Source organism: Danio rerio, chromosome 6 (assembly GCF_049306965.1).
Source record: "Danio rerio strain Tuebingen ecotype United States chromosome 6, GRCz12tu, whole genome shotgun sequence".
NCBI classification, from domain to species: Eukaryota; Metazoa; Chordata; class Actinopteri; order Cypriniformes; family Danionidae; genus Danio; species Danio rerio.
In genome coordinates this window covers 8,016,100-8,041,650 of record NC_133181.1, presented here as the reverse complement: position 1 = coordinate 8,041,650, position 25,551 = coordinate 8,016,100, and the positions used below count along the sequence as shown (strand labels likewise).

The 25,551-nt window shown below is 34.0% G+C and overlaps 1 protein-coding gene across 1 annotated transcript; it reads left to right on the top strand.

Moving 5' to 3' along the window:
• The first annotated feature begins 487 nt into the window (after nt 1-487).
• nhej1 (nonhomologous end-joining factor 1) lies at nt 488-23,216 on the top strand. Its single transcript, NM_214749.1, is given in 8 exon segments — nt 488-497; nt 1,238-1,430; nt 1,870-2,088; nt 3,654-3,792; nt 3,872-3,930; nt 19,076-19,253; nt 20,277-20,356; nt 22,934-23,216. Coding segments are annotated over 7 exon segments (930 nt in total). The 5' UTR covers nt 488-497; nt 1,238-1,262; the 3' UTR covers nt 23,021-23,216.
• Nucleotides 23,217-25,551: the final 2,335 nt, after the last annotated feature.

Below are 25,551 nucleotides of genomic sequence, written 5' to 3'. Positions count from 1 at the left end.
GCTGGTCGACCAGCCTGGTGTTAGAGGGCTCTTGGCCATTACAGGCTGGTGATGGACCAGCTAAAACCAGCTTGTCCAACCTATCCATGCTGGGAGCCCAGCCCAAACCAGCAATGTTCAGCTTAAACCAGGATGGTCAAGCTGGTTTTAGCTGGTCATTTACCAGCCTGACTAACTAAGACCAGCCTGAAATGGCCAAGACCCTTCTAAAACCAGGGTGGTCGACCAGCTATCAGCCAACCATGCTTAGGTTGATTCAAGCAGTTTTTTTCCAGCAGGGTTCTTATTATTATACTAAAATTAAATATTATTCATAGTAATATTTGTGATTTACGTATTACATAATATCAAAAGTCAGTAACGTAAATAAATAATACACATATGTGAGTTATGTTTATGTTTTGGCGGAACTTTTCCTACCGGAACGTTTTAATACTCGACTTTGACAGGGAATGTGCATCAGTCGCAACAGCCCCCGTGTTGGAGTGTTTGTACTGGTATGTTTATATTTCCTTAACAGTGTTAAACCTTATTTATGTTTTTGAAATCTCTTTCCACAGTTGTTTATTAGTTAACATGGTTGTAAAATAAATTGTGTATAATAAGTGTCTTAAGTCATGGAACGTTTGATTGTTTTCCAGCTCAAAATTGAGCCAAATAACTGAGTTTAAGAAAAGCTAAATTCATACGGAGATTTAACATACCACAATAACTGCGGTAACTGTAGTATTTTAGAATTTATTAGACTGCTACTAGGTATAGAAATGTACTGTTATTAGTTGTAATTAATTGTAATTCGTTTATAGGAAACAGTTGACAGCGTTAAGAAATTGCTACGTTTCATATCAACAAATGTTTGTTTGTTTTCCACAAAATATCACAGAATACGTTTGTTTATGTACCTCATGTCCACACACATTCCCTGAATTAATAGTCCATCCAAAAGCATATTCAAATATTAATAATATTCTGTCATTATTTGCTCAACTTCACGTTGTTTCATGTACTAAGTGTTTTAAAATAACTACACAATACGTAAAAGGAGGCATTTTCCATGGGGATCGGGAAAAAAGAATGACAATGTATTATTATGACAATATAATTAATTGACAAATAATAGTTTTTGTCCAATCGAGTAAATTACATTGACATACAAAAAGTCATTGGAAACCACACATCTACCCTTCAGACTCAGCCTTTAACCAAGTTCATCTCTTCTACTGTTAATGTATTGCAGATTGTGTACAGTGTCCTGTGTGGAGATGGAGGCTGTTCTGTCTGCTCTGCCGTGGGTCCCAGTGAACATCAGTGGTTCTGATCTACTGGCCAAAGCCTGGTTTGGTGACTCTCAGTACCGCGTCCTGCTGACTGACCTGAGCACTGTGTGGGAAGAAGAGATGAGCACAGATGACATCCAGAGCCGAGCACAGGCAAGAATATACCACACTGCAAGACTCCAGTTGAACTGCATTTAATGTAGTAATGCCTCAATCAAATGAATAACCAATGAAGGCAAAACAGTGTAGCAGTATATTAGTACACACGCTGTGATTTCATAATAAATACAAACTCTGAATTATAATAATGATAAAATTATTTTATGTGATTTATAAAATGTGTTTCTGTTTTTGAAAGTCTGTCACAGAGGAATCATTTATTTAATAAAAAAAAATACAACAAAACTGCATACTTGCATATAGTCATCATTATTTTAATGTAATACAATCTCAATCTAAAAATATTAAATGTACTATTATTAATAAATATAATAGTATTATCGAATTATGGTTATTATATAAATATACTAAATATAATAATATATATTTTACGACACTATTTAATGCTAAAATATTCTTCTTTTCACTGAAGGATCTGAACAAGCGTTTACGGGCTCCTGCACAGGCGTTTTTCTCTCATCTGTGTTCTGTGGCTCGGCCCTGTTTCTCTGGACTGGATGAGGATCAGATCTCTGCAGCACAGGCGGCTCTTGAACAGCATGGTGAAAGCCTGACGGTCAAGCTCAAGAGTGAACTGGCTGGACTACCCTTCTACTGGGAGTTTAGATGTACAACAACGCCTGTAGCAGTGGTGTGAACCTTTTTTTTCAAAAACATCACATCTGATGGCATGATATGTGTTGTTTAAGAGCTCAGCATAAATGAGTTGCCCCCCTCTTATTATAATTTTTTTTTTGAAAATGAATGTTTCCAAACATTTCTCAGTGAATATAGGTGATATTTTGGTGCATTTAAACAAAAGAGTTGTAATAAACAGTTATATCTATGAAATTCAAGTTTGGTCAGCTGACATCTTTAGGAATAGAAAGATTATACATTTACATTCAAATGAGTTATTGCTCCAAACAAATGACCAAATTAACTTAATTAATTAATTAATTAATTAATTAATTATCTCTCTCTCTCTCTCTCTCTCTCTCTCTCTCTATTTATATATATATAAATATATATATATATATAATTACTTATTTATTTTCTTTATTAATTATTTACTTAATTATTTATTCCTTATTTATTCACTTATTTATTACTTATTTACTTAATTATTTATTTACTTATTACTTTATATACTTGTTATTTGTAACTTGTTTATTTACTTATTTCTCTTTTATTAACTTAATTAATTATTTATTTATTTACTTATTTATTTTTTATTTGCTTAATTATTTATTTACTTATTACTTTTTTATTTACATATTTATTTACTTACTTATTTATTTATTTATTTATATATTTACGTAATTATTTATTTACTTTTTTTACTTTTTACTTATTTACTTTTTTCTTGTGTATTAATTTGATATTTTTTAATTTATGTATGTATTTATATATATTTGTTTTTTTATGAATGTATTTTCCTGCTGCAGAATTTTTCACACCAGGACATTGTAATAAAAATAAATAAATAAATAAATAAATAAATAAATAATAACAATAAAATAATAATAAATAATAAAAAAATTATATATATATATATTTTTTTCAGCCGTAATATAAAATTTCAAATACCTAAAATATTCTTTGTAAATCATAACATAAATAGTCAGAAAATATATATTTTTAAACTGAACAATTTGGTCAGTTTATTCAAAGCGTGTGTTGATGTTTTTGTTTGTTTTTACATACATTTTAACAAGCTTTATATTGATTGAGAACTTAAATTGCTTCAGTACAGTAAATGTTGTTTTGAAAGTTAAAAAAGAAATACTTTCTTAATTTAGTAGATTTAGCACAAGTTTGACGTACAACAACATTTAGTAGATTGTGAACTAGTGATTGCAGTCAAAATGTCAATCATTTTAATCATTTAGAGACCTTATAAATTATTTAATCAAAATTAAAGGGGCAGTTCATCCAAAACTGAAAATGTTTGGACTATTTACCCTCAATTGTTGTCAACCCTTCTTTCTTCTGTTGAACACTAAAGAAGATTTTTGGATGAAAAATGAAAACCTGTAACCATTGATTTCTATAGTAGGAAAAATGAAATCTCTAAAAGTCAATGCTTACAGGTTTTTTCAAGATGTTATCTTTTTTGTTCAACAGAAAAAAGAAACTCATAAACGTTTGAAACAAGTAAAAAATGATAACCTTCCCTTTAATTACAGTAGTTGTGTGACTGTGTTTGTCAATCAGGTGTGCAGGCAGCTTGTGCGCCCCCTTCTGGCCATGACTCTAGTCTTGCAGCGACAGGCCGAGGATCTTGCAGCTCTTTTGGCCCGTAAGGATGCAGAAATACAGGACTATCAGGAGAACGGAGCCGTCCTGAGTCGAGGTAAAAATCTCATCTTCTGCAGTTTGGTTTGTGTCTGTTTTTAGCACCCTGACACTCATCTGAAACACTCTCCTCACAGCCAGACTCCAGACAGAGCCGTTCGAGGTGCATCAGTACAAGGAGAACTTCATCACGCAGGTGCGAAACTCTTTTTCATTCAGTCTCTGGCTAAATTTGAACCAGTGCAAACATGTTCAGTTAGAACTAGCATTCATGTGAGACCAGGAGTGGTCAATCACATGTATGTACTGAAGCCAGTCCCGTTTGCTGGTTTGAGGATCTGTGCTTGACTCAGAGCTGAGGGTCACCACACACACACAGACTTGTTCCTATATCCCAGCGGGGACTCTCATAGACGTAATGATACAATCTGTAATAAACTAGGCATGGGACGATAATCGTTTTCAAGGTATACTGCGGTTTGGAAAAGTTAAGGTTTTAAAACCGTCAACATTTTCTGTAATACCGTTCCTAAGGTATGTGCACGATTTTTTTATTTACATTTTTTTTGTTTTGTTTTTTAGGGCAACAGTATCTTCAGCAGAAAATATGTCTAAAGGTGCCGTTTTAAATTGCAAAAATCTGTTTTTTGAAACAAATGAAGTAAGCAGAAATCAATAATTAATTTAGCCTGACATGTTTACTCTTACAAAATATATAAGATGTTTCTCAAAATAAAATATAGTGTGTTCAAAGGCGAAAAATTGTTGTTTTTAACAGACATTTTAAAAGAATTTTATTTTCGAGCAGTAATCACAATGCCGTGAAACCGTGATATTTTTATCCAAAGTTATCATACCTTCAGAATCTTATACCTGCCCATACCTAACTTAAACGCAACCCTCACAGCGTTTTTACATTTTTTTAAATGCTTCATTCTGTGTGATTTATAAGCATGAGGAGCTCAAATTTGACGTTCCCATGAGTGTGTGTGCATTTAGGTTTAAGTCCCCACCAGGATATAAAAACCAGTACACACACATACACAGAGACAGTGTATAATTAGGCTGTGGTGTGGTTTGTGGAGCTCACAAAGTGTTTGCAGTGACAGCTCGGTTGTAGCTTTGCCTCACACTGAACTGTCTGTTGAGAGTGTATGAGGATTTCCAGTATTTAGGATTTATATCGGGGTATATTTTCAGTTGGGACCAAAAGACCATGTTTAATTTTTTTCAAACTAAACTTATTTATTTCAATATAGGGCTGTCGCGATAACCACAATATTGCAATACTGTGCTTTGTCAAGTACAGGAAAAAGAGTAACCGCAAAAACCGTGTGATCATTCTCACCTGCCCTCATGAGATGTATACTAATGATAAAATACTTGTCAATGTTCACTGATCTTTGCTATAAATGCAATACTGTATGATTCAAATAATTTCAATCATATTTATAATCTAAATCACTGTATTTAGCTCCTGTTTAAATGCAGTCAGCTCCTCCCCGCACATCACTGGTGCATGTAAACGTTATTTGCTGGGGTGTCTGGCGGTAGCACCGCTTATCGCGCTAGTAATCGTCCGGATTTATCGCAGGAGTAATTTCCTCACCACCATATTTCAATGTTTAAATTTATGGCTACAAGTTCAAATCTCAGTTTACCCTTATCGGACACAAATTTAATGAAATGACGCTGCTGAAGGTATTTAAAAAAATTGGATTGTGGTATATTATATTGGTTTGAAATTTCGTGGAAAGATTTAAGTGCACTGTCTGTGAGGAGTCACGATAATTTTTAGATCCCTGATTTGGACCAATTTGAAAAAACAATATTTTGGAAGAATATTGGGAAATCAGGTTTAAAAGCAATAGGCGAGAATAAGCTGATATTAGCTGGAATTTTAAAAAAGCTTTTTGATGTCTCCCCATGTTAGAAGAGTATTTGACATAATGAAATCCGTTGAAACATCTTGATGAATTTAGAAAGGTGCTTATTAATGTCTTTAAAAAAAGTATTGGGTAAGTGACAAGGAAGGGATTGAAATAAATATAAAAAATTAGGGAGAATGTTCATTCTGATTTCATTAATCCTACCCAAAAAAGAAATAGGAAGTGTCCTCAAAATGTTAAGGTCCTTTTAATAACTTTAAAAAGAGGGCATAGTTTTTTTTACATAAGTCCTTTAATATTGGTGTAATAAATATGCCAAGATGTTTAAAGCCTACAGATGTTATTCTAAAGGGTAAAAGGGACGAAAGATCGTTTAGATTAGGAATATGGAAAGAGAGTGCCATAGACTTAGACGGGTAATTTTATATCTGGATAAAATAATCTGCTGTAATAAAATCCTGCTGTAATCTGAAAGGCATTTTAGTATAGCTGGGATTGACCTATCTGGTTCAGAAATATACAGCAACACGTCATCTGCATATAAAGAAAACCAATATTCTTTGTCTCCTACTGTTATTCCAAAAACATGTTGACATTGTCTTATAGATTCAACTAGTGGCTTAATTACATGGGCAAAGAGCAGCGGAGAAATAAAATGGTTAAAAACAATGTAAAACTACTTTTATTCTAGCCGAAATAAAACCAGTAAGACTTTCTACAGAAGAAAAAATATTATAGAAAATACTGTAAAAGATTTCTTGCTCTATTCAACATCATTTGAGAAATTAATTTGGCTAATAATATTGACTTCAACTGTATCAAAACAGCAACTTCTTTGTTTAGTCAGGCAGTTACCAGGGTTTTGCTCGTACCAGCGTTCCTAAGCGAGACTGGCAGTCCATCAGGTTTCTGACCGCTCTTCCTTACAGTCATTACAAACACACTGACCACACGGGGAGGAGCCAAACCAGCAGCCATAATTCAGTCCAGAACTGTGTTTATGGGCCACTTTTTGTTCTCTTTATGAGTAATGTTCTTGTGCCTGAATCACTGAGTTATTTATTGGATTGAGCTGCGAGCTTTAATTTGAGTGCTGATCGAGTGTTTTTCTGCGCGAGGTGAGTCCTTTGATAGGCGTGTGTTTGATCTGGGTCCGTGTGTTTGTGCGAATCCACCGGTATTTCTCACTGGCCTGGTGAATGTGCAAGCAGAAATGTGTGGCTTGACTTGGTGGTGTGAGAAAAGGATATGAGTCTGTTCGCCCACTCGTCCACTGGACCAGACACTCACATACTAGTCGCCCTTAAACTGGTGGCATTTCAGCACACTGTGGCACCAGTATTAGATAAATTACTCAAAATATTTTCAACATTCAAATACAGAACTGTGCAAAAGTTTTAGGGCAACATTGAATCTGTTGAATTACTGTTGGTCTAGTGGATATATGTGACCCTTTACCACAAAACCACATGTGTCAATTAAAAAAAAAAAAGTTCATACAATTTAAATAATTTGGTCCTACTTTATATTAAGTGGCCTTAATTAATATGTACTTACATATGAACTAATAGTTTGTTACAATGTATTTATTGTGTAAATACATGTATTTACTGTGTACTTATGCTTGATTAAATACATGTATGTAAATACACCTGTAATTAACTTTTGTAATTACATTTGCAAATACACTGTTGACCATCCCTTACACCTTAACCCACCCTTAAACCTACCATGCCACCAAACCTGTCCATAACCCAACCTCTATCCCAACTCAAAAGCACCACAAGTGTTCTCAAATACATCATAAACACAGTAAGTACATTGTATTTATTTTTTTGATATAAGTACATAGTAGTTAAGGACACTTAATATAAAGTGGGACCAATAATTTTTTTTCAGTTCATGTATAAGGATAGGGCTTAGGTTAGAATTTGAATTATTTTGGATTATTTGGTGTTGGAGAGCCACTGTCCTGCCGAGTTCAGCCTCAACTTGCTTCAACACACCTGCTGGAAGTTTCTAGTATATCTAGTAAGAGCTTAATTAGCTGCTTCAGGTGAGTTTGATTAGGGTTGGAGCTAAACTCTCCAGGACACCTGTCCTCTAGGACCAAGTTTGGACACCCCTGGTTTAAGACATGTGAAAGACAATGTTGGAGAGAGGCTGTTTGTCTTGACTTAAGCTGCATTTCTACCAATGTTGTTAGCAATATTGTCTGAATTTATGGAATTGTGAATATTGTAAAGTACAGATCAGTTTTAATTCCATTCTGGAATGACTTGTTGTGGTAATAGTTTTCATTTTAAATATGATAATGATCCGCTAATTGTAGGGAAATCCTATTTGGAGATTGTAAACGGCTGATGAAACACAGGCAGTCATGAAAGGGCAGAATATTATAGAGGCTGTATGATATCATATGGACAGAACAAGAAAGATAAGACTCTCTTAACCTCAAGAAGAACTCTGGAAATAGCTAAAAGAAGCCTGATATTACACAGCAAATTATATTAGAAAATGTCAGGACTTCAGCTTGAAGAGGAAATGTTTTGCTGCTATTTTTGTACAATTGTTTTTGTATATTTTCCTATATTTTCTGTTCGTTTTTAAGAAAAAGCTGATTAATTGTATATTGTGCAAAACAAAGCTGGTATAGTGCTTAGGATTTTTGCATAGCACTGTGTATATGTATACAGTGCATTTGGAAACTATTCATAGCGCTTCACTTTTTCCAATTTTTTTTTTATGTTACAGCCTTATTCCAAAATGGATTAAATTCACACAATACACACAATACCCCATAATGACAATGCGGAAAAGGATTTTTTGAAATTGTTGCAAATTTATTAAAAATAAAAAACCTGAAAAATCACATGTACATCAGTATTCACAGCCTTTGCCGTGAAGCTCTAAATTGAGCTCAGGTACATTCTGTTTCCACTGATCATTCTTGAGATGTTTCAGCAGCTTCATTGGAGTTTAGCTGTGGTAAATTCAGTTGATTGGACATGATTTGAAAAGGCATACACCTGTCTATATAAGGTCTCAGGGTCAACAGTGCATGTCAAAGCACAAACCAAGCATGAAGACAAAAATTGTCTGTAGACCTCCGAGACAGGATTGTCTCGAGGCACAAGGTTGGGGAAGATTACAGAAAAATTTCTGCTGCTACGAAAGTTCCAATGAGCACAGCGGCCTCCATCATCCGTAAGTGGAAGATGTTTGGAACCACCAGGACTCTTCCTAGAGCTGGCCGGCCATCTAAGCTGAGTGATCGGTGGAGTAGGGCCTTAGTCAGGGAGGTGATCAATAACCTTCAGAGTGCTCTTCAGATTATTATAGAAAGGGCACTTTCTATCCAAGAATAAAAAGGACATGTGCACTGCACAGGTTGAGCCCTATGTGTGTACGTGACTGGTTGTAACATAAAAAAATGTGGAAAAAGTGAAGCGTTATGAATACTTTCTGGATGTACTGTATACATAATAAATATACACAGTGCGCACACCTTTATTATTTTGAAACAAATTTTATTTTGGATGTAATTAATCTCAGCACTAATTTTAATATAATTATGTATAATACAAATATTGTTAGAACATTCCACATTCTCATATTTTAGCCTCATTGCTAATTTTTTAATGAACCTCTAAATATGTACTCTTATTTAAATGGTATTTGATATTCTGAACAGGTAAACAATTGTTTTATGAACTTCAGATATTGTAATTTAATATTTAATGCCAGATTTACTATCCATCAATGTAATATATATATATATATATATATATATATATATATATATATATATATATATATATATATATATAACATTGTTTTTATAGCAGAAATGAAACAAACTTTGAAAGTAGCACATTGGCTCACCCCTAGGCCGCCGTTTGGGACGCCTCTACATTTCTAACAATACTTATTGTGTCTATTGAAACGCGAGCTTGCACGTTATTTGATTTATTTTTGGGGGACACATCAAAGCCGTTTGCCTCCCGCTGTCTCACAATACAACGGGAAATTCCACTCCACACAGAAGAATCATTTAAGACCCGAGTCAGAATTAAAAAACGAAGGTGTGTTTGGAAAAAAAAATGTCTCACTCAAATGCAAAACAAACATAGCACGTCTCTGGAAAAATGGAGTCCGTTCTTGAGATTCCTGATCATGGTTCGGGCTGTGTGTTTGATGGATAGACAGATTGAAGGCCTGTTTGAAGTGCCGGTTGAAGCTTATGCAAAAAAAAAAACGTGACCCCATGAGTTTGTAGAGTTGAGTTTGAAAGACTGCGAATGTCTACGGTGACGCATGGCCAAGGTTTTGAGGTGAGAGGAGAGAGTGAACGTTTACTTTGTGTTTTGAGTGGGAGTGTGTACTTTGCTTGATTAACACAAAGACTTGTTTTAGGGTCCATATTAGTGCGCGCGCTGTCCTCTGTGCAGGTCTTTCGGGGTTGAATGGATTTGAGTGTGAATGGGATTCGATGACGCAAGCTGTTGGTTTTTTAGGGTTGAGGTATAAAAAGAGAAAACGAGCCCAGTTTGGGTTTGGCACTGATAGAGTGCCTGAATCTGAAACTAAAGACCAGGAAAAACACCCCAAACCATCTTGTATCTTAGACATGTAATATAAAGTACATATTCTTTTGGCCAAGGTATTACTGTAAAGGATTATGGAGCCTCTTAAAGGGATAGTTCTCACAAAACTCTAAATTCGATATACAGTTGAAGTCGGAATGATTAAACCCCTTTAATTATTCGCTCTGCGTCCCGGTGCATGGTCTAACAGGGATGTGCTTACTCTCCTACTGAGTTATGGGTGTGTTTTGAACATAATGTGCATTAAATCAATCAGCGTCTCATCTCCCATTCCCTTTTAGAGTCAGTTGTGTCACGCCATGGGGCATTTGCTAATAAATAGTTAAAAAGACCATCTGCAGCGCAAGGATAAAGAACGAGCCTCCTCCATTCAGCCTCTTTGCTTTCTTTTGACTTTTACTTTACTTTTACCCTTTACTTTCATGGAGTAAGGAAACGGTGGAAACTCACTCCACTGAAGACATCCATCAGACTACAAATTTTGTTTAGTTTAAGCGCAAAAAATTGTTTCAAAATCTTAAATTCTGTTCTAATTTTCAGAAAATAAATAAATGAGCAATAAAAATGAAGTGTGATCAAAAAACAAGTTGTATCCAAACATGCGTCCTATTCTTATGTCCCATATGATGATGCAGACTTCTGCAAATCCTGACAGGTGGACAAATCCAAACTTGTTTTTATTAAAACAAATATAAATATGTATATAATAAATAACACTACTAATAATAACATTATACAAATGCATATATATATATATATATATATATATATATATATATATATATATGTATATGTATATGTATATGTATGTATATATATATATATATATATATATATATATATATATATAGTAGTATGTGTATATATATATATATATATATATATATATATATATATATATATATATATATATATATATATATATATATATATATGTGTGTGTGTGTGTGTGTGTGTATGTATGTATATATATATATGTATGTATATATATATATATATATATATACACACATACTACTATATATATATATATATATATATATATATATATATATATATATATATATACACATACTACCCCCCCCCCCTTTCCCTTTTTTCCCCTTATTTTTAATGTTTGAAAAAATGTTTTATTATGTTATGTTTTTGGGATGTTGTGCAAGTTGTTTTGTTTTGTCTTCTGGTGTTATGTGATTGTGATTAATTGTGGGTCCCCTTTGAAAATGAGTTGGTACATTTAAAGTTGTTTTTCCCAATGAATAAATATCAGTCAAGTGGTATCAAATACACAGCTGAGACATTACATTGTAATAACATATACATATAAGAACAAGCCATGGTCGAAGCTGACCGACCCGATGTACAGCCACAAAGCCAAGAAGAACAAAATCTGCCATGTCCTTTTTTTGTTTCACGAGGCCGTCTGAAAGCCTGAGCGGTTTCAATTTCTCCAGGGAGCTAGCGATCACTCGTGTGCGTATCTATATTCAAAATAATGAACGTCTTGAGCTGATGATAATAGCATTCGCGTGATTATTGAAGTGCTTCTGACATCCGATCCTTTCATAAACAGACAAACGCAACAGTGTAGTGCGTAGAAATGAAGAAGCCCAACAAAATGGAGCGAATGATTCTTTCAGCAACCGAAAACATAAACAAACTGCCATGTTTAACTATTATCATCACCTCTTGGACTATTATCAACTCTGAATGACGGAATTACTTTCCAACTAATTTAATAAGGGGAAAGACAATAAAACCACTTCATTTTATTTATTTTTAAAGGATTAGTCAATTCCAAATAGGAAAAGTATGAAAAAATATGAAGAGTTACTGGCGTTTTTAATTATTTTTTCTTTTTTGTTAAACACAAAATGAAATCTCTTGAAGAATATTGGAAGACGGTAGCCATTAACATCTATAGTAGATAGAAGAAGACTAGAAGAAGAAAAAAATCAATGACAGTCATTCATTCATTCTTCTTTGGCTTAATTCCTTTATTCATCAGGAATCTCCACAGTAAAATGAACTGCCAACTTATCCAGAATATGTTTTACACAGCATATTCTCTTCCAGCGGAAACCCAGTACTGGAAAACTCCTTCACACACATGCAATACGGCCAATTTAGCTTATTCAATGCACCTATAGCGCATGTCTTTGGACTGTGGGTGGAAACCGGAGCACCCGGAGGAAACCCACAAGAACACCGGGAGAACATGCAAACTCCACACTGAAATGCCAACTGATCCAGCCGAGGATTTTTTGGTGAACTGTCCCTTTATAACTTTAACACTTCAGTAATCTAGGTATAAGGCTATAACAGACAAATTGTTTAAAATTGTATTTAAACCAATTTTAACAGAATTTAATACTACGACAAACAAAAAACAGCAGTAATTTAATTGTGTCATGCAAAATTTAGTTTTTATAACTGGATTCTGTGATTCCTTCCATGTTTTGCCCTGTTGTTGCATTGTGTTTTCTTCTAACAGCACCAAATTCATCATAAAATTAACTGACATTTAGAAAAATAGATTTTTAACATTAGTTAATTGATGTAAAATGCTAAAAGGCAGTGGTGGAAAGAGTACTGAAAAAGCATACTTAAGTAAAAGTACCATTACTTGCCTAAAAATGTAGTGTGAGTAGAGTAAAAGTACCAGTTATAATTATTACTCAAAGTAGGAGTAAAAAGTAGCCCTTTTAAAAGTACTCATTAGTAGTGAGTAGTGAGTATTATGCTGTTAAAAGTTGATGCATTTACATGTAATTTGCGGATGTGTGTAAATGAAACATTCTGTAGTGCATTTAGTTATTGCCCAGCAGAAACACAATGTCATAAGACGTTAATATTAGGTTAGATTTAGGTAATGTCAGGTGACCAAAATTCAATGTCTAGCCAGCGTCTAAGGACAACAATGTTTTGATGTCCAATAAAGACTTCAAATGACGTTGATATTTGGTTGATTTTAGGTTTTTAGAAAGTGACAAAAATCCAATGTCGAGCCAACATCTTAAACCAACATCCTATTGATGTCAAATACTGACATTTATTCATAAGGCAACCAAAATTCAATGTCTGATGGACGTCATAGTGGTAACGTCCACACAGTGTCAAGCTGTAACATCATTAGACACTGATATTTGGTTGGTTTTACCTTGGACGTTGGACTTTGACATCCGGCTGACATTGAGTTCTGATGTAAACCCGATTTTTATTTCCAAACAAAATGCAGCGTCTCCACGACGTTAGGGTACAATTTCAATCTGACGTCATATTGATGTCTTGTGCCATTTTGGTCATCATACAGTAAATATCCATTATCTTCTCATCAGTGACATGCATCTGAACCAGGGGTGCCCATACTCTGTAGGCCGGTGTCCAGCAAAGTTTAGTTCCAATCCCAATTAGACGCACCAGGGCTAGCTAATCAATGTCATACTAGGCTTTCTAGAAACATCCGTGCAGGTATGTTGAGGCAAGTTGGACCTAAAATCTGCCGTACATCGGCCCTCCAGGACTGTGTTTGGGCATCCCTGATCTAAACAGTCTCTGAGTCAATGCGTTAAAGATTTTGAACATCTTCTTGGACACTTTTAATGCTTCCAAACAGTTTGCTGCAATGTAAAGTGCACATGTCTTGAAGTAGTTCATTATGATGCAATTTACCTTCTTTGTGTAATTTAACTGGACAGGAATTACAGGACGGATTTTTCTAATTCCTATAAACAAGAAAAAATAAAGTAGTGACTGCAGGTTGAAGGAAAGTAGTGGAGTAAAAGTACAGATGCAGCACTAAAAATGTACTCAAGGAAAAATAAAAGTACACATTTTAAAACTACTTAGTAAATTACAATTTCTGAGAAAAACTACACAATTACAGTAATTTGAGTATTTGTAATTAGTGACTTTACACCACTGCTAAATGGTAATATTTCCATTCATATGTGATATTTTCTACGCTCAGCTAGAATAATTAATATTATAAACAGGCACATTTTTGCACCCTTGTATTAAATCTGTTGGCTTTTCTGCTCATTTTGGTGGCCATAATGTATTTTCAACCCTGATATGAGCAACTATGAATATGCAAATTAGCCCCTGCCTCCATTCAAGCACATCAGCTCGAACCTGCAGCGCTTTTCCTTGGTCAGCGCGAAATACTACACATTCTGAAGCCAATATGGGAGCCAATACCTGTTTTAATGCTTCTGAAGAACGACCCAGTCATGTGGAAAAGAAAACACCTCAACAAGCCACATAATTTGTTCTGAAGTTTGCTCGAATCCCTAATCTGAGTATGATAATAAAGCACTGTTTGTCTTAGTATGCACCACTAATAAAGCAAACTAAGGGAGTGTGAGATGGAGGGTGAACTGAGCAAAAGAGGTAATAGATATTTTTAGGAGGACTGGAGGGGGGTTTGACTGAATGAGAGTGAGGACAGATTTATAGACCCCTGTAAAATGAAGCTCTTCTCGAGGTTTAATCCGTGACGCCCATTTAATACTTCACCTGCCTTTATTTGTTGTTCTATAGATTTGTGTGTGTACGTTCGATTGCATGTTTGGCTCAAAGTCAGGCAGTAAAAAGGGTAAACACTACTGTTACAGGTTACAATATACATTTTTGGTTTAGTTGGATATTCCTGATGCTTTGGGATTAGAATAGTTGGTTATAAAAATAATTCCTAGTACTGTATGTATGAATTTCTTTTGGTGGATAATTGTCATGAAGACATTGACTATTAAGAGCAATAACTGTTAATCGATTGTTTTGGGTTCATTTTAATGTCATATTATATTTATGGTCTTAAAGCGATAACTCACCTAAAATAAAAAATGTCATCAGCCTCAAGTGGTTCCAAAACTATTTTAATTTTTTTTTCTTCTGTTGAACACAAAATAATATTTTGATCAATGTTGGAAAACAGGAACCATGGAAATGGGTAGTTTAAAAACAGTTAGTGAACTTTTTAGCATTAGTTATTGTAATAACTTAAGTGAACTTTTTAACTTTTGAATGCATTAATATTGACTTGAACATTTTACATTACAAAATGCATGAACTTAAGTTAACAGTTTACCGTAATGCATTAACTTAAACAAACATTTTAACACTACTTAATGCATTAACATTGACTTAAGTGAACTTTTTAACATTACTTAGTTCACTTAAGATATCACATTTTTACTACTTAATACATTAATATTAACTTTTTAACATTACTAAATACATTAACTTAAGTGAACATTTTAACATTACTTGTTGTACTAACTTTTTCTAATAAGTGCATTTTTAAACTACTTAATGCATTAACATTGACTTAAGTGAACTTTTTAACAATGCTTAATGCATTAATATTGACTTAACTGAACATTTTAACATTACTAAATGCATGTACTTAAGTGACTTTTTAATCTACTTAATGCATTAACATTGACTTAATTGAACTTTTTAACTACTAAATATACTGACTAAAGTGAACTTTTTATTAGTACTAAATGTGTGAACTTAAATGATCTTTTAAACTTAATGCATTAATATTGACTCAAGTGAACTTTTTAACATTACTAAATGCATTAACGTAAGTGAACGTTTTAATATAAAGCTTTAACATTAACTTAAGTGAATTTTTTAATACTACTTAATGGCCTAACGTTGACTTAAGTAAACTTTTTCACATTACTAAATGCATTAATATAGACTCAAGTTAACTTTTTAAGTCAACATTAATGTATTATGTAGTTATGTGAATTTATAAAAGTACTTAATGCATTAACATTAACTTAAGTGAACTTCTTAACAATACTTAATGCATTAACATTGACTTAAGTGAACTTTTTAACATTACTAAATTAATTAGGTGAACTTTTTAACATTACTAAATTAATTAAGTGAACTTTTAAACATTACTAAATGCATGAACTTAAATGATCTTATAGTTAATGAATTAATATTGACTTAAGTGAAATTTTAAAAGTGCTTAATGCATTAACATTAACTTAAATTAACTTTTTAACAATACTTTGCATTATTATTGACTTAACTTTTAACATTACTTAATGCATTAACATTGACTTAGGTGAACCTTTTTAACATTACTAAATGCATGAACTTAAATGATCTTTTAAACTACTTAATGCATTAACATTAACTTAAGTGAACTTTGTAACAATACTTAATGCATTAATATTGACTTAGGTGAACTTTTAACATTACTTAAAGTATTAACATTGACTTAAGTGAACATCTTAACATTAGTAAATGCATGGGTGTTTAAACTTGGTCCTGGAGGGCCGGTGTCCTGGAAAGTTAAGTTCCACCCCTAATCAAACACACCTGAACCAGCTAATCAAGCTCTTACTAGATATACTAGAAACTTCCTGGCATGTGTGTTTAAGTAAGTTGGAGCTCAACTCAGCAGGACATTGAGACATTGACACAGTGTGGACACCCCTGACTTAATGCATTGACTTGAGTGAACTTTTTAACATTACTTAATGCATTAACATTAACCAAAGTTAACTTTTATTAGGACTTCATAATGTATTAACATTGATTTAAGTGAACATTTTCATATTCTTAAATGCATTAACTTAAGTAAACTTTTTAACATAATGCATTAACATAAAGTGAGCTTTTTAAGGTTTGTTACATCTCAACATCTTAGTCTATACTTAATAGTTTACACTTTCCCCAAGTACCAAACAGGAATCAGGACACTCTCTGGAATCTTCCATTGGAGTCCACTGCTTCTTCCACAGACCACTAAAAACAAGCCAATGCTGTTTACCAGCTATAAATAGGTGTATCAACAAGATGCACATCAACCGCTTTTGACGCACACAGATGATGGAAGACGCTATCTGTGATTGTGTAGATATACACTTGCATATATAAATCACATGTATCAATACTAATTAGCATCTTAATTGATCGGTAGATGTGAAGCAGATCAAGCGAGAGAAATGTTTTTTTTTTTTGCACACTCATGAACTGTGGCTTCTCTCCTCACATTGCCCTCTCTGTCCCCAAAGAGGAACTCAAAGCGTTCATTTATTTTTTTTTTTTACGATATTTCACCAAACAAATAATAAAAATAAATCAATGTTAACCCCAAACGTCTACACGTATATTTAGGGGCCTTCATTCATCCAGCAGTCACCAATCTCACCAGGTCAATATTTGGACAGCTAATTTTGAGAAGTCGTCCTCTCTGTTGTGAAAGAGAATGTGTTTTAGGGAAATGTGTGAACGCAGTCATCTTTAGCATCACCCTGCTGAACTTGGTGTCACCCGACCTTTTCCGTTAAGGGGTTTTCTTTTTGTTGTTGTTGGATTTTTTAAAAACATAGTAAGAGTTTTTCACTCCCAAAGATCATAATGCATAACAGGGAAGATTACGTCAAACATTGAATAAAAATGCTTTTTTCAAAGCAATTCATGGGACCTTTAAAAATCTTGAGTTGTCACTCATTTAATACTCTAAATCAGGGGTGCCCAAACTTTTTTGTATGAAGGGCCAAAAACCAAATATCATTAAGAGCTGTGGGCTGAAGGCAAATGTACTAAACTATATTTCATTAAAGTTGCGATGGGTAATTTCCTAATTTACTTCATAATATTTCAAAATAAAAAGAAAACATTACCTTAAATTGTATTAACTAATGCAGTATAACTTTTATTGCAATCAAAACAAAGAATCACATTTATAACACAGTAGAGTTCAATGCTGAATACGCTAGTCAAGCAGAATCTGTCTTTGACTTGATTTGCTCACCAAAGTGTCTGCGTTGTGAGGTGACAGTATGCACATTTAAACAAAATCTCATTCATTTACACCATTTAAATTGAAACATTTAATTTTAGTTAGCTTTTAACAATAAAACAAACACAGACAGACAGGTAGACAGATAGACAGATAGATAGACAGACAGATAGATAGATAGATAGATAGATAGATAGATAGATAGATAGATGGATGGATGGATGGATGGATGGATGGATGGATGGATGGATGGACGGACGGACGGACGGACGGACGGACGGACGGACGGACGGACGGACGGACGGACGGACGGACGGACAGACAGACAGACAGACAGACAGACAGACAGACAGACAGACAGACAGATAGATAGATAGAAGTAAAGATATATAGATAGATAGATAGATAGATAGATAGATAGATAGATAGATAGATAGATAGATAGATAGAAGTAAAGATAGATAGATAGATAGATAGATAGACGGATAGATAGATAGATAGATAGATAGATAGATAGATAGATAGATAGATAGATAGATAGATAGATAGATAGATAGATAGATAGATAGATAGATAGATAGATAGATAGATAGATAGATAGATAGATAGATAGATAGATGGATGGATGGATGGATGGATGGATGGATGGATGGATGGATGGATGGATAGATTAGAGTTCTTGAGGTTTTTTGGCACAACTTAATTATTTAATTTTCAATCCACTTAGATTTCCAAAAACAATTAAGGTAACTCAATTGATTCAAGTTGGGACAATATGAAGGAGTTGTGTGGAACTCAGCTTTTTTATAGTGAATAAGTTATGTTTGTTTTGGGATTTAAACTGCAGTTACATTACAAATCAAATAAATAGATAAATGACTGTTTAAAATGAATAACATTCCACTGTATTGTTGTTTTCAAAGTTATGTCTGCAATTCAAAAAATATCCAATGAAATGAATAGGTCTTAGAAATGTAATAGCCCAAAACTCCTAATTCTGTGGAGACTAATGAGTACTTATAATTCTCAGTCTTCATGGTTTGGTTCTTTTTCCTCTTCTCTGTCCTCTAGATTTTACCACAGATGAATGTGACGCTGGACAGTTTGGGCTTTGACTCTGAGCTGCAGGCCTTGTACATGGCAGTGAATTCAGGGAAAACGGGTCGAAAACGCAAACACTCTCCTGACAGCAGCCCTGCAGCAGAAGAAAATCACATCACTGATCATCAACACATCTCTGAGTCCACAGGTCACTGCCTCATCTACACTGAGTATAAATGAGCATCAATCCAAGAATCAATAGGAGCTACGAATTTGATGACGCAATCCAGCGACAATTCAAATGACCATGTGGAAATATCAAAACAGTTTTTTTCTGCCTGGTTTTATTATTGAGACACGCTGTGTGCAAAATTGCCGCTACAGATTGTTTACGTTTGCTTTGAGGAATCATTTCAGAAACCTGGATAGTGAAAGTGTCACGGGTGGATGGTGTCAAGCTCCGGTGGCATCTTCATTGTCGTTCATTCTGACCTTATTACAACTGACAACCGACCAAAAAAATATATAATTGCTTAAAACATTTATATAAATCCAAGAGTTTCATACAAGAGCACACGGCATAAAAATGTTAATACATGCATTATTTTTCTAACATCATTTACTCAGCTTTCAACGGATTTTTAATAGATTTAGCACACCATACAGTACGCAGTAAACACAAAATTATTATGAATTATTTAATAGTGGTTATTAAATAACGCTTAAAATGCTAGTTCACCCAAAAACAAATGTTTACTCACTCAAGTGGTCCTAAACGTTTATGAGTTTCTTTTATTTTGAAACTGAAGTTATTTTGAAGAAAGTTTTGAAAAAAAAAAGCTGGTAACCATTGACTTTCTTAGTAGGAAAGGCAATACTATAAAGGTGAATGATTACAGGTTTCCAGCATTTTTCAAAATACCTTCTTTTGTGTTAAAAAAAAAATAAAGACAGTTAAACAGATTTGGAACAAGTGATGGTCAAGTAAATGATGGCAGGACTTTTCATATTTTGATTTTTCATTTACCGTCCCTCTAAATTTTATTTAGTTTCACCAGACTCATCAGTATTCCCACTGAACAATTTTATGATGCTTTTTGTATTATTTATGGGTCATTTTAAATGTTTTTCTATATTAGTATGTTTACATGCGATGGGAATGGCATGGGGATGAATGATTTCTCTAAGTTCTCATTTTGGGTGTATTTTGTTTCTCTTGTCTGTTGTGTAGGTGTTGGGCCTTCACTGGCTTCTCAAGAGCACAATAAAGCCAAAGAATCTGGAAGATCTCAAGTGGCGAACAGTCAACAGGTTAGCTCTTTGTCTTCCCTTCAACGTTGTTTCATCATTCATTTTCCTTCGTTTTAGTCTCTTATTTGTCAGGGGTCACCACAGCAGTATGAACCACCAACTATTCCAGCATATTTTTTTACGCAGCAAATGTCGTTCCAGCTGCAACCCAGTACTGGGAAAGTTGTTTCATACTTACTTTCCTGAATTGCCATAGTAAATCTAAGTAAGAAATTTAATGCATTCTTTAGCATCATGAACTCTGTGTTTAAGAGTAAATGCCTTTTCACATCCTCCGTGCGGCAAGAACTCAACTTCACTTAGCTTCAGGCTGGTAAGCTTTACCCACTATGTTTGCTTTTAGAGGTTTCGAAGTTAAACAAACAAAAATAAAAGCTTGTGTTTTTTTCTGAGCTATTAAAATACAAATATAAGAAGCCAATAAAATGTTACCATTTTAATTATGATTAAAGGAGACCTATTATGCCCCTTTTTACAAGATGTAAAATAAGTCTCTGATGTCCCTAGAGTGTGTGTGTGAAGTTTCAGCTCAATACACCACACAAATAATGTTTTATAACTCTTTGAAACTGCTTCTTTTAGGCTTTGATCTAAACCGTGTCGTTTTGATGACTGTCGCTTTAAATTCAAATGAGATTGTACTCACTTCAAAAGTGGGCGGAGCTACAAATGCTTGTGTCAGCATAGTGGCACATTCAAAAACAAGACTAATGTCCTATGCTAATGAGGGAAAGATTGTCACTAATGGGCGGGACTTTCTCCTTCTGATGACTCGTACAAAGGGAGAATGTCAATCAAAGTGTTTCTACAGAATGTTTTAATCAAGTATCATTATAAACAATAAAACTAATTAATGTTTAGCATTAGAACCTGGCTATATTCACACATTTCTGCCAAACAAATGTGTGTAAACCCCTTATAAAAGTGATTTTTGCATAATAGGTCCTTAAAGTAACTTCCAGATTAAAATTAATTAAGTTTTAAGAAAAGTATGCACAAAAATCCAAGTAGATGTCTATGTGGTTGCCATTTAAAGGGACAGTTCGCCCACAGTTTTACGTTTTCAGTTAAATCTACTCTCCCTGTAGGCGATTTATTTTCATTAGTAGGACAATGTTGGTTTTTAGTTGAAACATTGGTCCTTGGTAATTTATAAGAAGTCAGTGCTTGCCTGCACATAAACTTTGCTTCCGTTGAAACGCATATAACACCTACAGTTGAAGTCAAAATTATTCGCCCTCTTGTGAATTTTTTTAAATATTTTCCAAATGATGTTTAACAGAGCAAGGAATTTTCACAGTTTTTTCCTATAATAGTTTTTCTTCTGGAGAAAATCTTATTTGTTTTATTTCGGCTTGATTAAAATCAGTTTTACATTTTGAAAAAGCATTTTAAGGTCTGTATTATTAGCCTCATTAAGCAATATTGTTTTTCGATTGTCTAGAACAGGGGTGTCAAACTCAATTCCTGGAAGGCCGAAACCCTGCACAGTTTAGTTCCAACCCTGCTCCAACACACTTAACTGTAGGTTTTAAACAAGCCTGAAGGACTCAATTAGTTTGATCAGGTGTGTTTAATTAGGGTTGGAACTAAACTGTGCAGAGCTGCGGCCCTTTTGGAACTGAGTTTGACACCTGTGGTCTAGAACAAACCATCGTTTGTACAATGACTTGCCTAATTAACCTAGTTAATGCTTTAAATGTCACTTTAAGCTGTATAGAAGTGTCTTGAAAAATATCTAGTAAAATATTATGTACTGTCATCGTGGTGAAGATAAAATAAATCCATTATTAGAAATGATCTATGCAAACTAATTTAAATCTATTATGTGTAGAAATGTGTTGAAAAAATCTGCTCTGTTAAACAGAACTTATAGGGTAAAATATACAGGGAGGCTTATAATTCAGGAAGGCTAATAATTCTGACTTCAAGTGTATAACGCAAATAAAAACACATAAACCGGAATGATGTATAAAACTTTTGTGAATAAAGCACCTTTCCATCAACTGAATCAAAGAGAACAAATCATAACACACAAAACCCTACCCATTTGTACACATACATTTTTATCCACATTTCCAAAATAAGCATATTTTATTTGATATTCCAACATAAAAATAAAAATAGGGGGATAGTAACATAGATTTTTAGAGTAAAAAACATACAGGCAAAGCTAAAATAATACCCTGGGCTCTTGACAATACATTGAGGCATTGAGAAACTGAACATTATTTACAACATTATTAACAGCGATATCAGAAAGGGTTTGTTGTTTCTATATTATTCCAAGGTAATAATGTTGTAAATAATGTGATTGGTTTATTTCAGAAGACCTCAGTGCATCTTCAGAAGCCTTGGGTATTAATTTTGGTTTGCCTTTAAATTATTTTTTACTCTTAAAGTGTGCCAGTTGCATTTTATGAATCACAAAGGACCACAATTTCAGCTAAAACCCTTCTTTAATGTTTTGCTCTAGAAAACAAAACGTCTTTGGCATTTTAGATGGCTTAAAGGTGAACAAATTACAAATTTGGTTTACAGATTAATCTGTTACTTCGTTCTGAATGCTGCTTTCAGACTCTCCCGTTATCATCTACTGCTGGGTCTGAGGATCGGTCCACCTCTCGGGCCAAGAAGAAGAAAGCAGTGGGACTTTTTCGGTGACAGACAGTTCATGCTTCGGAATCAGAATAACACTATACATATGGACACTTATAGTTCCTTTATGCTTTATAAACATTTTTAATCCTTTTAGGTTGGATTTTTAAGGGATGTTGGACATTTTAATGTTGTTTTTATTTTGTATGCCCGTCTTAACAATAATGTCTTAAAGATAATGAATAAAATATTGCTTTTATTATTACAAGTTCTCTTGGTCAGTCGATGATGGACTCTAGATGTGGTAAAGCTACAGATATATGATGGCAATTCATGTAAAAGATTCATTTAGATCTCAAACCTCAACACTCTGCATATTTAGTACATTTCACTTGCTGCTTTAGAGGTTTGTTCCATTCTACTGTAAGTGCCCTGCAAAGTTTTTTCTTGTCTTAAAACTTATTTATTTGTTATCTGTTTTGCTGCAGTTTGTATGATTGACCTGCTATAGTGACCTACTCACCTACAGGTTAGGTATTACAGTCCAGATTCAAAGAATTGGATATTTATTTATTTTTTTTACCCCAGTCCCCCTCTCCAGATTGATGCAAATGCAGGTTGCCAGATTAACGACACCAACAAGAGTGAAACAAAAGTTAAAGTATTCATGTGAGTACATTATGAACGAAGTCACTGCAAACATGGGTAAATGTCCACCGGGGGATGTGAAATACAGTTAAAGCCAGAAGTTTACATACACTCTAAAAAGGAACATAACCATATTTTTAAACAATGTCTGATGTTAAATCACATTAAATATTTACTCTTTTAGGTCCGTTAGGATTACCTAAATGATTTAATTTGCTAAATGCCGGAACATTGAGAATTAATTTTTTTTTTTTTGAGAATTTTTAAAATTAATTTCTAGACAGTGAAAAGTTTACATTCATTTCCTTGGTATTTTTTAGCTTTGCTTTTAAACTGTATACCTTTGGTCAAATGTTTTGGGTATCCTTCCACAAGCTTCTCACTATAGTTTAAAGGAGTTTAGCCCCATTCCTCCTGACATAATTGGTGTAACGGAGTCAGATTTGCTGTTTGTCTTGCTCGCACAAGCAACTCTGCCCACACATTTTCTATAGGATTGAGATCCGGGCTTTGTGATGGCCACTCCAAAACATTCAGTTGTGCTTAAAGCAGATTTTAACTAACTTGGCAGTATGCTTAGGGTCATGGTCTGTTTGGAAGACCCATTTGTGGCCAAGTTTTAATTTCCTGGCTGATGTCTTGAGATGTTGCTTCAGTATTTCTACATAATGTTCTTTCTTCATGATGCCATCTATGCTGTGAAGTGGACCAGTCCCTCCTGCAGCAAAATAGCCCCACAACAAGATGCTGCCACCCCCATACTTCACAGTTGGGATGGTGTTCCTAGGCTTGTAAGCTTTCCCCTTTGTCCTCCAAATGTAACACTGGTCATTATGGCCAAACAGTTCAATCTTAGTTCCATCAGACCACAGGACATGTCTCCAAAAATTATTATTATTTTTCGCAGTGTGATTTAGCAAATTGTAATCTGGCTTTTTTGTTTATTCTGGCTTGTTGATTTTCCCATGTTGTCACACAGGAAAGCAGTGTGTTTGAGGTTTTCCTTAAATACTATTCTACAGTTGTGTCTCCAATGAACTCAAATGTTGTCCATTAGCCAATCAGAAACTTGTAAAACCTTGACATCATCATCTGAGCTTTTTCAGAGGCAGAATAATCTTATTGTATATAAACTTGACTTTCAAGAAAAGTTATAACAATTTCTCAAAAAACATCTGTCATTATTCTGCTATTAAGCATAACAGAAACAAATGTGATAATCCTAACTTACCTAAAAGAGAAAAAGTTTAGTACCATTACCATCTGACTTTTTTTTGGTTATGTGTCTTTTTATACAGTGTATGTAAACTTCTGCTTTCAACTGTAAGTATTTTGACTGCTCACGCATATATTGCGGCGGCCTTCATGACTAAAAGGGAATACACAGATTATTTCCACCAAGGCAACTTGAAGTGCTGAAATTTAATTGGGTAAATTGGCAGTGGGCGGAGTTACACAGACCAAAACAACGAAAGACATTCCGACGCATTTTTTCTTCCGACGCATCATTGCTTTTCAGATAAACAAGTATTTGTTCATTTAGCATGTTTTGTAAATCTCTGCAAACATATTATTGTATTTTTATGCTTTAGAAGAGTCAAAAATGTTCAGCGTAGACCTGTTAAGCACTTTGGTCATCTGGTCTGCATTTTTCCTGTGTTTTACACCAACACCATTGCTGTCTATGAAAGATGAGAGCTCTCAGATTTCATCTAAAATATCTTAATTTGTGTTCTGAAGAGGAACAAAGGTCTTTAAGTGCTTGAAATGACTTAAGGGTGAGTAATTGATAACCTTATTTTTATTTTTAGGTCATCTAACCCTTTAAATTTGAGAAATACGTTTACACCATTTTTGTAAATTTGCACAGGAATGACAGGATCGTGTTTTACAGAATATCAAGAAAGAAGACAAGTCAGGAAAGGTTAGTAGCATTAGATATTAAGCAT